The following is a 14,306-nucleotide window of genomic DNA, read 5'->3' on the forward strand; positions in this document are numbered from 1 at the left end:
TCTTGCTCTTATAAAACAATTTTATTTCCGGTACTCCACTATATGGATTCTCATTTCATTTAAGTTGAAAAAACATTGCTTGCGCAGGCTGCCATGTCCTTCTACACTTTCTTCTCGGAAGTTGTTATCAAGTTCCTTGAAATATGAACATCAGACACTGATTCACAAATACTGGCCAGTGATGCGCAGCAAAAAGAAACAAAAACATACATACTATGTGCTTACCTCCAATTTCAAACGACTTCCACTGGGGCAAGTAGTTGTGCAGCTGTTTTCTCAAGCCAGGAGTCCCCATGTCCAAGTCTAAGAACCCTCTCTAAGCTCTTCTTCATTAATCTTTGTAGCAAAAAAGAATATTTGAAGCCATATTTGACAGAGCTGGTAATCTCTCTCGAGGAACTAAAGTTACAACTCGTGGTTGCTGCATTATTCATTTTAAAGCCAGGTCAACAACAACAAAGATGCAAACCAGATTTTGCTCCTTGTGTATTAAGTTCAAATTCTTTCTCACACAATTAACACTATGGAACAACATACGCTGTGGTAGCAGTGACGTGCACCACAGTAACGTGTGCAGTACAATAGCTACAAAGTGTCACGCAGGGCTTTTGAGGTACGCCAATCCCCAACTGCATCGCTACACGTTCACTATCCGAAACTTGTACTCAGTCATGTGCTGCTTGATAGTTATATGAATTTCACCAATTTAGAGCCTGAAGTTTTCGAGAAATATTTTTTTTTCTAAATTCGAGGGGTAAAAATCGGGTAAATAAACATGCGCTCTAAATTCACGCAAATTCGGGTGAAAAAACTTCCAGTATGCTAAATTCGGGGTGAAATCAGGCTCAGTTACTCAAACTAACTGTACTGAGAGGATAGAGAGGTAGCAAGCGTAAGTGAGGTATAGATCCATAACTTAACCCCCCCCCGTCCCTCGAGACGGGGGGACAAGAAACGACGACAGAGGTTGGTACAGGTTGGCTGTACTGGTTCGGTACAAACGGTGATGTAACTGCATTTGCTGCCAAACAAGTTAGTTAGGCAATTTGCCGGGTAAAAATCGGGTTTCACCCTAAAGAGGCAACCTTCAATTCGGGGAAGAATCGGGTTAAACCCTAAAACTTCAGGTTCTTACGTATCATCAAGTTGCTGAGCTCTCGTTCAGCAGAAAACAAATCCTGCTTGTGTGTCAACGTTTATGAATGACTCTGGCAAGGTACATCTTGCAAAGCCCTCTAATGAGTAAGGAGAGGATATACAATACCGTGTATTTTTGCTCTCCAAAGCCCAAATGGCTAGAAGCAAGTGTCCTGCCTTGCAGCGAGGATTCAGCTTCAGAGCAGCGCTTAGGTACTTCAATACTGCGGCCAGATGTTGTTCCCTCTGTGTGGCATCAATCTTAGAAAAGAAAGAACAACATCTTCAAAGCGTGCAGGTACGCACATGGACACAGGCTGAGGTTCTAACCTCACCACTCATAACATTTCTTTTAAATTCTGCATTAGTGCCACGAAGCAACTGTCGCTATGGGTGACGGTACAGAAAGGACAGCAGGAAGCAGTGAGGGAGTTAGTACGCGTCCTTGGGCCAACGTCCACGGAACTGTGCCCACATCTGTCTGGGAAGATCTGCCAGAAAACTCGGGGAAAGCCTCAGGCAGCACTAGCCAGTAGTAGGATTTGAACCCACGACCTCCCAGTCTTCGGCACGACCTTGAACACACTGACAATTAACGAACGGATGCTTTTATCCACTCAGCCATGCCACTGGTTCACTCATCGCAGAGAGGTTTCTATTTGTTGCTCCAGCTGGCTGCTCGCCACCTAGCAGATCCCAGTAAAAGCACCCAATGAGTGATAGTAACAGTTGTCCTGACGATATGTTTTGCGGTGACCCCAAACGATGCCGAAACTTCCCTTCCTACGCGATGGAGTTTCCCGGCTCACGGAACTCAAACAGCAACAAGCACTGCCTAGTTCTGCAGTTAGGGTTGCCACCAGGCCGGTATTATACCGGCACGGCCGGTTATTTGCTCGCTCTGCCGGTTGCTGGTGGGAAGGTGATACCGGCAGCCTTTTGCCGGTATTTGTGGCTCAAGGTCTTTCATGGGGGCTTTGGCAGGGTTTTCAATTCAACATTCCACTACAACTTCAAGAAACCTGGAGCACAGACCCAACTCCGCAGCCACCACTCGTTTTCTTAGTTATTCATTATTATTATTATTCATTGTTATTATCAGCGTTCATGGCTGTTTATAGCAATTTCTAACATCAATGATCCAGCCACACACAGGAACATGTTTCCTCGTATTATCTTGAGCGAGCACGCGCGCTCTTTCTCTCTCTCCCTGTGCTCGTCCACCCCTCACCCACTCTCCTACGAGTCTTTCCTCCTTTCCCTCTATTCCACCTCCTCTCCCTCGGCCGGTATTTTTCACTACGAAAGGTGGCAACCCTATCTGCGGCGCTAAAATACTGCGAAGGAGAGGGTTCAATGCCGAGAAGGCAAAGAGAAAAAGGATACTGTCATGGGAGCGTCGTGAACGAAAACGACGAAGAAAGTGGGAAACGACACGAGAGTTACGATATTTGTACAAGTCTTTAAACGTGTCTCGTGGAAGAAGGCGTGAAGAAGCATGTTGATTCATCGGCGTTCCTTCTTTTCTCCACCATCTTCAGGATGACACGAGCACCTCTACAGGTAGTTAAAGAGGCGAATTGTCTGGACTATTGTTTTTTTTAATCCTGCGTCAGTGTTGTGAAGCAACTGTGGTTATGAGTGGTGTACAGACGTAGACAGATGGAGAGAGGACAGCATGGAAGGAGTGGGGGACAGTGGACCAGTTTCCCGGTGCCCCGGGCCAGTGGCCCGGTGTGCTCAAAAAAGACCGGCGTCTCCTTTGGATAATAAACCACACTTGTAGGTTTAGGAGCATTCAGGGGAAATAGTACGTATTTCAGTGGTAAATCCACGGTAACTCGGCAGTTTACATAATTATAAACGTGCTACATGGGAACACGGATGTATCTAGACGTCTATTCTTGGAGGGGGAGGTTAATGTGTGTCCTGGGTCAACTTCAAGGGGAACTGTGCCGACATTCGCCTGGAAAGTCTGCCGGAAAACCCGGGGAAAACCTGAAACAGCAAAGCCGGTGGTAGGATTCGAACCCACCAGCTCCCAGTCTCCATCATGACCTTGGCAACCATAAATAAGCGGACGCTTCAACCCACTCGGCCATGCTGCTGGTTATTTGCAAGACAACATTGTTAGTTCAAACCAACTGGCATATACGTGTGTAGTCATTTCACATAAGCATATCATTCGATAACATACAAACTTTCAATGGCCAATGGAATAAGGAAAATGGCCATCTTTTAATGAGGTCATAGCAGGAAATACTGCCCATTTCTTTGTTTTCAACATTTTTCTGCGCTGAACTGCGCAGTGATTGGACAGCATCCAACAAAAATATTTTGCATGGTTGCTCCTGACAGCAAGTCACTTTTTTGCTTGCACCCACACATAGATGAAAATAAATAACGTTATGAAATAAACTTACTTTCAATAGTTGCAAAGTCAGATAAGCTTTTCGCAAGTTCATGGTGATCACTCGGTTCTCAGTGCTGCGACAGATAAGAAAAGACAGCTTTCACATGTAAGGCCCAGTGGAAGACAAACATGGCACACACTTGCCCCTTGTGAGACAGGAACTTGAAAAAACTAGTGATGCAGGGTTTACATTTTATGTGCATAACTAGCACCGGCGTATTTCTATCCCAGTGGTGCACTGTACACGTGGGACATTTCTCAAATACAGTCGTGCCTTATTAATATGGACACTTTCGTCCCCGACCAAAATTGTCAATAAAGCGAATCGTCCATATTATCGAATACCGAGGAAATAACGAAAACAATGCTGAACATATATTGAAAAAATTCCCAAATTAGTGCCTGCTCGAAGGTATACTTCGTTGCACATTGGCAAAACGTCGGCAACACATAGAGTCTGCTGCTCATAGTACTCAAAGAATTTAAGCGCCATCTGTAGTCCCACTTGAGCGCCACAGCAGACGTGACCGTTGGCTCGGCATTGCTGAAGTCGTCGACACCAGAGCCTGACAACTTGCCCTGACACCTGTACGGCCAATCGCCCGTGGTCGTGTTCGGAACAGTCACGACGTCATACAGGATTTTCCAGGCTCTTCATGTCCACAAATAACCCCCTTTCCTCTTATAGTTCTTGTGGAGAGTTATGAAAGAGGGGGCATAGCTCCCTATGCAACAGAATGTCCTACTTTCGAAGGTTCTCCTGTGAGGAGAGGCTTGCGCTCCATACCGATACTGTACGTAATAACGAGCCAAAAATACATGGGCTACATATGGTTAGAGCCTAAAGTTTTAGGGTTTTACCTGATTCTTCCCCGAATTTGCACCCCGAATTGAAGGTTGCCTCTTTGGGGTGAAACCCCGATTTTTACCCGGCAAACTGCCCGCACTGAGACCTCTGTAGGAAGGCACTAACTTAATTGTTTTGTAGCAGATGCAGTTACATCACCATTTGAACAAAACCACTACACTTAGTTTGAGTAACTGAGCCAGATTTCTCCCCGAATTTAGCATACTGGAAGTTTTTCCACCCGAATTCTCACGAATTTAGTGCACACCCGATTTACCCGATTTTTACCCCCCGAATTTCAAAAAAAATATTTCCCGAAAACTTCTGGCTCTACATATGGTTTGTACCTTGCTGAACCGTCCACTGTCCGAAAAGCGGGTTTCCACAAGATGAAAATGCATTGGAAAAGTTTGGTCCTCAGAAAAATCGTCCATAATTGAACCTCTGCATGCAATAAGGGGATAAGTCGAAAAATCCCAAACTGAGAAAAGGGGCCTGATCCGATTGTCCGTCCCATTGACACACATGCATTTCCCGTTTTTTACCATGCTCTAGCGGGCCAACAAATCGCAATGGGGTCCTAAATTTTCATTGGCAGGTGCATACTGGTACGTAGATGTCATTGCAACAAAAATAGTAAAAAGGGAATAGGTCGACTTATCCCTTTATTGCATACAGAGGTTCAATTCGAGTTGTCCATATTAACGAGGCACGACCCTACAAGTAATTTTTAGGAAACTCCTCGTACACCAGAAAATATGGTAGGCATAAATAAGCTACAAAAGGAGCTCGTTCGTACATAACAGATGACGACAGAGAAACAACAAGGACAGACACTGTGAACATTGTAAATATGGTAGGTGGTTAATTCGAATCATATTTTTAAAATTTTGTCGGCCATTATGCGGGACACCACATATGTAGGGAGTGACTTTTTCGGGTTAAATTGCTTTCTCAGACTTCGGGGGTAAAAATCAGGCACTACTTTTAAATCGGTAATTCGGGGGGAAATTGGGCGATCGTGCCTTCGGGTGTTATCCGGTGTTTTTGTTTCTCCTCTTGTCTATTAAGCACAACGCAACTGCACATGGATATATTTATTACACATGACAACATCTTCTTGGTCAATTTCAATGTTACACAACACACAAAGATGAAGTGTGCTTCATAAAATTTGTTAAGCCAAAGCTGCATAAACAAGTAACATTGACAATAGTAACGTGTAATGTACTAGATGATATTTACAGTACTCACATTTATCTACATTACAGTGCTGAGACATATGGGTGTATTTGTGGGAATGTAACTAACCCATTCTTACATGTGTCACACGTGGCGACCATCATCGACCATGGCGACGTCAATTGAGGATTTCACAATGAATGGAATTCGGGAAGAAATCTGGTTTAACCCGAAAAAGTCCCTCCCTACACATATGTAGCACATACCTATTGATGTCTGAAGCACGACTGGCACTGTCGAGGGCACCAATGAACTTTCCGCAGCGCTGCTGCAGCTTGGTAATGGCCTGTAAGAAGATTGAGATATATTGCTGGTATCACGGTGCACGGCATACAGGGATGAACCAGAGAAAATCCAAACGAGAGTCTGTGGCCCTGGGAGTTTGAATTGATGCAAATCTACCGCGGAAGGACTAGATCATCTCAATACTTACTAGCCATCCAGTAGCGCCTACACCGTTACTTTCAGCAACTTTGGCAGCCTTTTGTAATGCATCAGGTTTATTGGAAAATGCCAGTCCTTCACAAGCAGCTCCCAGCACTTCGAGATCCTTTGCGGTTTCGGGACTTCCACAATATCCCCATAGAACCTATGGGAAGCAGAGGAAAGCAAAAACACTCATGACAGGAACTACTTACAGGCGTATCTACACAATTCCTTGGGGCCATAAAATCGATCCACAGTGGTGATCACAGTGAATCTTCATTACTACCAAAGATACTGATAGTTATGTAGCGATAACAAAGCATTTGTGTTGTGTCTGCCAGTTGCCTGAGTGTTTTCATTATCCGCATGGGCAACTACAATGTCAGGCTAAGTGTGTGATAAGTGATAGTATCAGATCTATCATGGTGTGGTCCACATCACGTTTTTATACCCATGCAAAGGGGATATCTTTGACATCCAAGTATCAGGTCAGATGTGACAAACAGTAACCAAAAAATGGGCCGTTGAAAAAGCAAAACTCAGTTAGCTTTACTTTTTAATAATCTCATTGTCCAACTAGTTAATGAGAGACAACTTCTGGTTGATGGCAAAGTTGAAAACTTACTTCAACTTAACACATGCACCTGTATGTCTTCCGCAACAAACAAGATAAACTTTGTTCTTGTTTCTTCTTTTGTTGAAAACCATGCTGACTCTATACTACTTTAGTCCGGTGCCTTTAAATTGTGGAGCTAACTCATTAGATAAGAACTGTTTTGAAAATGTGGTTCAAAGGAGACAGGATTGGAACGAACAGTAATGCCTGATACATATTTGAACTGTTGTACTTTGCTGCGTGTAGGCTTCAGATCTTAGGTCCATGACATTTCACACTGTCCCTAATGAAATTAATCAAACGGGCACACTAGGTGGTAGTTTCTTGTGAAGGACTGATGAGGACATGAGTGAAAAGGGAATCACACTAACCAGATCAATGAGCTCTTTGGCATTTTTCCATTGTTGCTGAACGACTGCATAATGAATTTGTAGCAAGGATGACCAAAGCTTCCAACTGGAGTCAACGTCACCACGAGTTAGGAAACGGTCAAGCTGGAGTGCCTTGTCACAGCGAGAGTCTTTGGGTGATACACACAACACAGTGCCCAACAGGATCCAGCTGTGAAGACGATCTGCAAGCATTTTGCGGTCGGAAAGTTTTCACTTTGGCGGACACTCAAGGTCACTTTTTAGCGTGGTCTCCTGCTCAGTTTTTTTATTATTACTGTTGTTATTATTATGTATTTCCGTTTCCATCTGCAAAGATGGTGGTGGACCCAGATAAAAATCTACCACTCTGTAGCTTCGAAGCATCTAGAGAGCGCAGCGTAGTACATGGCAGGGTGAGCACCCAAACATACATTCGCTTTTATGCAAATACAGTAGTAGAACCTCGTTAACTCAAACTTGTACGTATCGAAATACACTATCAGTCACTACTGTACTATCAGTCAAGACTCAAGTCCAAGGTTTCTTTTCGTTGCGGAATTATCTCCCGTACTTAATTGTCACGCATTTGTCACCACTTATCTCGAAAGGTTTTCGAGACAAAGTTCGGATATCTCGAAAGCTCGTCAGCAAAAATTTCGAAACTGTCAGTAATCGATGCACTGCAGCCCTGTGCCGACGCGTATTAAACCGTCCTGCGTTCGAAGCTGAACAAGCTCAAGTTATATTCTACCGTTCTATCAGTTGTACAGCAGCGTAGAGTTGGGCTACCACACCTTCTCATTCTACGAGGAGAGGGGGATGGCCGGTATATTGTTGCGTTGTTGCATAGATGGCGGTCGCAAGGATGGCCTGGAAGACAGTTGTCTCGAAGAACGGCACGTGTTCATCATTTCGTTTGTCTGTTTTTGTTTATCCTCACGATGCCATGTAAGCGAATGTCAAGTGCCATTACGTTTCACTACTAGTTCTTCGGAACCTTCTAACCACGGGAGAGCATGAATCGTTACAAAGGTGGCACACCCAAGCAGTTCAGAACGTTGACACTGGAACTAAGGTTTTCAACACTAAGCATCCAACACGAAGTTTTTTGACACCAAGTAATTTTCGGCTTTGTGATTTTTGACTTTATTTCTCTTATTTTTCGGTGGTCATTTTGTGTAATTGCGGTTCCGTTGCAAAAGTGAGTTTACTGAAATCTATAATTTTTCAATGTGGGATCCCTACATTGAAAACTCGCATCTTTTGCGTATCTCGAAACACCCCTTACCTCTAATTTCTTCCCCCCCCCTTTTAAATCACTTCAAGTTATCGGGGGTATACTGTATGCAGAAAATTAAGCAAAAAAAAAATAATGCGTCACACGTGGCGGAAATAATAATAATTTGGGGCGTTATGTCACGAGACAACTGCAATCATGAGTGACGCCACTGTGGTTGGAACATCTCGATTTTGCCCGAAGTTCCCTAATTAACAATGTAAGTAATGAATTTCAGGTAATTAGTCATCTTGTGGTTGCACACTTTCTTTGAGAGGATGTCTGTCTGACCGTATAACTCAACTGCAAAACCAACATCTATGCTGCTCTCATAGCTTTTTTATAAAAATTCTGGTCAGTCTTACGTGGTACACCCTATGTAGAGCCTGAAGTTTTAGAGTTTAACCCGATCCTTCCCCGAATTTACACCCCGAATTGAAGGTTTCCCCTTTGGGGTGAAACCACATTTTTACCCGCCAAATTGCCCTCACTGAGATGTTTCTAGGAATGCACACTAACTTGTTTGGCAGCAAATGCTGTTACATCAGCACTTGTACCAAACAACTACAGTCAGTCTGAGTAACTGAGCACGATTTCTCCACAAATTTAGCATACTGGAAGTTTTCCCTCCCGAATTCGCGTGAATTTAGAGCACACGTTTATTTACCCGATTTTTACCCCCAAATTTAGAAAATGATATTTTCCAAAAACTTCATCCTCTACTCATGTACGAATATGTCATGTGGAAAAATCTCTTCCCAAATGAAAGGGTGTCTCAGCCCCACCCTCACCCTTACCGGGATAGATGAAAACCAACTTCTGAGCTGCACTGCGAGCTTGATGGACCTGGTGCTGCGTCAGTGCTCCCAGTACCAAAAGAGAAAACACACGGTCAAGGCAGTCACCCAACACCAGAGCTGTTTGTGCGCATCGACCTGCCAATGCCACTGACTGTTCGTCCAGGAGAAGCTGTGCCAGCTGGCACCAGAGCACACCACTTGTTGGGTCATGAAGCAAAGAACGGCAAAGACTGTTTCGTGCTGCTTTGAAATTGCCCTGGTGAAGTAAAGAGACGAGCAACTAAATTATCCCTACCAACATGAGACAATTAATGTTCTGAGGCTGGAACAACACAGGACAAATACATAGAAGGCCTCAAATTGCCTAAGAAATTAACGATGAAAGATGGAAGTTTAGACTAACCTTTTCAGCAGTGACGGCTAGTAGTCAACTACATGTAGTTAAACTACTAGTTAAACTACCTCATAGTAGTTAAAAAGCAGTTATCAACTACATGCAGAAATGTGGTGGCAACTACTAGTTAAACTACTTTTCGAGTAGCTAACTATAGTAGTTATGTTACTGCAGGCACCAACTACTTCCGATTTTGCCGTAAGCATTACGGCACGATTGTGCTTGCGACTTTTACTTCGAGCTACTTGTTTGATGAGAACGGAGGCGCAGAGCAATTTTTCCGTGCATGTGTACTAAATCTTCGCTTTTATCACAGCTTGCGATTCATATTTAGGTGTGCAAGAACACTATAGAGTGGGATTGGTGTTGATGGACAACGTTAAGTAGTTATAGATGTAGTTAAAATACATTGCAGTAGTTAAAGAAGTAGTTGCTAAAAAGTAGTTGAACTACTAGTTAAACTACTCCATCACAAAGTAGTTAGAAGTTATAGTTAAACTACTGTAGAAGTAGTTAGCAGCCATCACTGCTTTTCAGTGACTTCCATCTTTCATCGTTTTATCCCTACCAAGCTGAGGGTGACCCGAGTTCAGAAGAAAAAGATAGGAGTGTACTGAGCTCGAAGAAGAAGGAAAAAAAGATGATGTTCAACCTTCAAGTGTAATTTGCAGGCAGCCAAGAAAGATGCCTTTTCCTTAACGGTGGAGTTTGCTGTCCGAGCCTCAAGCCCTCGTAGTGCCTCATTTGCCACCTCGTCATCTAGCGTCAGAAGACCGTAGCACGTTGCCATGACGAGACCTTTTGTTGATAATCCTGCACTAGACATTCTGATAAAAAGGCGCTAATAAGAGTGAGCCAACTGTACATTCATTACAAGAATAGTGAAGTATTTTGTAGCGAGTTACATACAGCCCTCATGTATTATTCTATTTGGTCAAACATTTTATGCTCCCATTACATCTTTGATACAAGGATATTTGTTGAATGATACAGAATTCCGACGTAATTTCAAAGTGCAATAGATCTTCGTTAACCGAACTCTCAATTCCAAGTTAATTCAAATTTTCCGCATAACTGAACCGTTTCCAATGGACTGGAGAGTACCAAAGTGTTTCTGCAGGAAAGAAAGTACCTTAATTCGAATTTGTAAGCAGGCAGCATCAAACTTGACACACGTGAGGGAGCATGCGAGCATATTGAATCATGCATGTGGCGGAGATACACAAGCTGAAATCATGTTTGAAGGGCACTGGTAGAGACACTTGCACAGCAAGGCACATATTCACAACACAAGCCAGGCTGAGGCAAATCCCATACTATGCTTGCATTAGTGCAGACAATATCTGGCATTCTAGTAGAAGCACGAAAGTATGTTGAAACGTGGAGCACACTTTCGTACGTGGCAATTTACCTGTTATCATCAAATGCTCATGGACTCAAATAAAGTTATGTGTGGCAGGCTTTTTATTGTCGCATTTTATGACATGCATGAGTAACCCTGCATGTTCCTATCCCTGCAAGTTCGTAAAGCAACAATCCAGACACAAACCCAGGCTGAGAAAATGATATCCAGTTTTCTTACGATGCTCAGAGTCGCTACACAAGATACTTCAATTAAACTCACGACCACTTATTTACAATTGTATTTTTATAGTCAGTGCTTACATTGTCACTGCCATCAGCTTTCGTTTTTTTTACTGCCAGGTGCTCAATCAACTGCTCACACATAAATCTTACTGATCATGTTTTATTGTATCTCAAGGCAGTCCTCCTCAATCATCCTGGTCGCATATCCGTCCATCAAAGTATGATAACCCATGCTTACATCATCGCAAAACGGAAATCGAACATGCCATTTCTTTTTCTTATCTCGAAAACTGCGAAGCTCTCCTTGATGAAATTGCATCTACATGTAACTAAGTCGCCGTCCGATTTTTCGGACTCGGCGGGGATCGCGCAAGAGTCCGAATAATCGAGCAGTCCAAAAACACGAATTTCGCTTCACAATAAACTTCACTAAGCCCTAGTTGGCTGGAAAAATTTGTCGATGCTTTCCTAACGCGCTTCCAGCTCTGCCTGATAACGTCAGCTTCTATTTCCAGAAGCGACATTTCGTCACTGTAAGTACACTGACAGAGGCACCGCCGTCATCAAGTCCGCAAGTCGGCTTCACCTAACGCATGCGTGCTTTAGGTGAAGCTCGCTTTACAGCGCTGTCGCGCGACTCGCGGGCGGACAGCACGTGCGGGCCGTTGGCCAAAAACGAAGACTCAAAAGCGCTACGACAGACACCTTCTACTCAGAGGAATGGAAAATCAATAATCATCACTGCCTATTTTTTGCCTCAATATTTTAGTTGGTTGATTTCTTTTGATACGAATTTCAGATGATACCAATGTTTTCCGTCACCCCATGAGAGAAATTCGCGGGTTGGGCAAACAGAGTCCGGAATATCGAGCGACGGAGCTGCACGGCGTCCGAAATTTTGGACGTTGTTATACGTCACCTCTATGGGACCCGCGGCCGTTCCGCGAACGAGTCCGAATAATCGAGCATGTCCAAAAAATCGGTCAGCGACTGTGATGCATTTACACATAATACAACTCCAATCTCAAAATCTGTCAAGCTGTCCCTTTAATCTAATCTTAAATTCAATTCTAGAATTCAATTTAATGAAAAGTAGTGATAATTTAAATCTTGCGGTTCCTTACCTTTCCATAAGAACCTCCTTTGCATCATCAATGCCACGCAAGTGTCGAGTCACCGAAGCAATGGCCAAGACTATGTCCGCTTTCTCTCCCTCAGAACACTGCAGCAATGCTTCATCATATGCTACCAAACGGAATGTTTTACAAAGACATAGTTATGGCACATAATTATTATTGAGAGTCTTCTGCAAGCAGGTTTGCAATAATGGTGGCATAATAGGACTGCTGACATAAAGTTCTTTCTTACATTCACAAACATCAATACAGCTGTAAGTCATGTCATGGATGACGCAGCAATTTTATCAGTCTCACTCTTGTTTGCAGACACAGAACAAATTGCACCCACTTCTGTCGCACAGGGTCATTGCAGTAGTTTCTCGAAGTGTCTGTGCAAAAGCATTCTTCAACATCAAAGTGTGCGCGCACAGAACACGTGACTTTCAATTACTTCCCCGTATTCGGTGTGCACTCCCTTTGATGTTGAATTATGCCTCACCAGCTCACTTAGCTTTCTCTTGTTACAGACTACAAAAACATCTTTGTTTTGGTAGACTCACCGAGATTGGATCTTCATATGATCAATGAAACACATAAGAAATTGAGAGAAAGGATATGAGAAGCAATAAATATAATTTATTTAATGCTATACAGCTGGCACATATTTTTAAAACTTTTCATTTTCAGCGTAACCTAAATTTATTATTTCCTGGAAACCATTTTATCTTTTACGTTCGCTCACAAAAGCTCAGCAAAAGAGAAAATAAAAGCTACTGCACAAACTATAAAATAAAGCAAAGCTTTGCACATTTCATTAATGGTTGTACGGTTGACTAACCTAACACTGAATGGCGTCCCAGATTTACAACAGTGAAGTATCTCAATTCAGTACTACTATTCAGCGGTACTCGTGAAAATACCTTGATAAGCATCTTCGTGTTGACCAAGCTTTGTGTAGATTTGTCCCAGTGCGCACAACACCTCTTTAGACCTTTCTGTGCCAGAAAGAAGGTGCATTGCTTCTTGGGGTTTTCCAGACTTGCTGCAAAGAAAGTGCAACAAAACTGAGAATATATACGCAAAGTGTTGCATGAAATGGAAATGCTGAAATGGGTTATCCTTACCACAGAACTCTGGAGAGGTTGATTCTAACGCAGACTGTGTTTTCATTGCTGCCCGCAGACAACAGCTGGCCCAATGCACTACATTATGGGAGAAACAACAACGCTACAACAACAGAACAGCGACAACATTAAAGTACAGCGTAACAACATCAAACTGTGCTAGAACTGTGCTGTTCACCATTGACGGAGTTACAACGAACAGCCTTTGTCTTCCTTGAATCATCCGAGACTATATCGAGCCTCAACCAGCTTTGTGTAACACATACAGAGAAACAGCCAAAACAAGGACTCTTACCTCTTGTAAGCCTCTTCTGCTCCACCCAGTAGGCCCTGCTTCTCAAAAAGTATGCCTAGCATATTGAGCAGATGTGGTGCTCGTTCCCTGCATCCTGGAGTTGTAACACAAGTGACATAAGATCAGAGCATGCAAATGTGGCATCTAAGCTAACACTACCAGCAGACTCACATTATTTCAAACCCCAATATTTCGTACTTTCCGCTAATTCAAACATAGTTCAAATTTTTGTTTGGCCCACTATATTTTCAATATAATGATAAGCTCTTTAATTGGAATATGCCACGCTCGTTGAGGGTGGCAATGGTGAAATGAAGCCCACAAAGTGCAAAGTGGCTCCTGTTTTCGACACCTGTTTGGGACACTGTGAACCATGTGCCGAACACGCAAGCGCCAAAATATGTCTTTAAAACTTTTACAACTTTAGCCATTTGGGTTGCCCATACACATACACCGTTTGCTTAGGCACACTTTCTGAATGTGAATTATGAATATAATAATGTTACAATGTCATAAAATTATGAATATAATAATATTATAATTATGAGCGTGAAATGTGCCACACATAATGCCTTAGTGGGGGAAATACGGTTGCGACCGATAATCCGGACTTAACAAATTTTTCGGCCAAAACTGTTGGCACCGTCAAATGTCCTATGG

General features: G+C 43.0%; 1 protein-coding gene across 2 annotated transcripts in view; it reads right to left on the bottom strand.

Annotated features, from left to right (window-relative positions):
- Positions 1-14,306, bottom strand: part of LOC135389116 (tetratricopeptide repeat protein 37-like) — a 36,754-nt gene continuing 22,448 nt past the window's right edge. For both annotated transcript variants that reach the window (XM_064619121.1, XM_064619120.1), the window contains exons 27-39: positions 13,647-13,740; positions 13,352-13,429; positions 13,148-13,269; positions 12,234-12,354; positions 10,175-10,349; positions 9,126-9,384; positions 7,053-7,255; positions 6,073-6,228; positions 5,846-5,925; positions 3,561-3,624; positions 1,265-1,398; positions 226-336; positions 1-135 (exon numbers count right to left, since the gene is read on the bottom strand). In XM_064619121.1, coding sequence (XP_064475191.1) covers positions 234-336; positions 1,265-1,398; positions 3,561-3,624; positions 5,846-5,925; positions 6,073-6,228; positions 7,053-7,255; positions 9,126-9,384; positions 10,175-10,349; positions 12,234-12,354; positions 13,148-13,269; positions 13,352-13,429; positions 13,647-13,740 — 1,589 coding nt within the window. In that variant the 3' untranslated portion in view covers positions 1-135; positions 226-233. The remainder of the gene's footprint in view (positions 136-225; positions 337-1,264; positions 1,399-3,560; positions 3,625-5,845; positions 5,926-6,072; positions 6,229-7,052; positions 7,256-9,125; positions 9,385-10,174; positions 10,350-12,233; positions 12,355-13,147; positions 13,270-13,351; positions 13,430-13,646; positions 13,741-14,306) is intronic.

The sequence above is a fragment of the Ornithodoros turicata genome, chromosome 3 (genome assembly GCF_037126465.1).
Source record: "Ornithodoros turicata isolate Travis chromosome 3, ASM3712646v1, whole genome shotgun sequence".
Taxonomy (NCBI): domain Eukaryota; kingdom Metazoa; phylum Arthropoda; class Arachnida; order Ixodida; family Argasidae; genus Ornithodoros; species Ornithodoros turicata.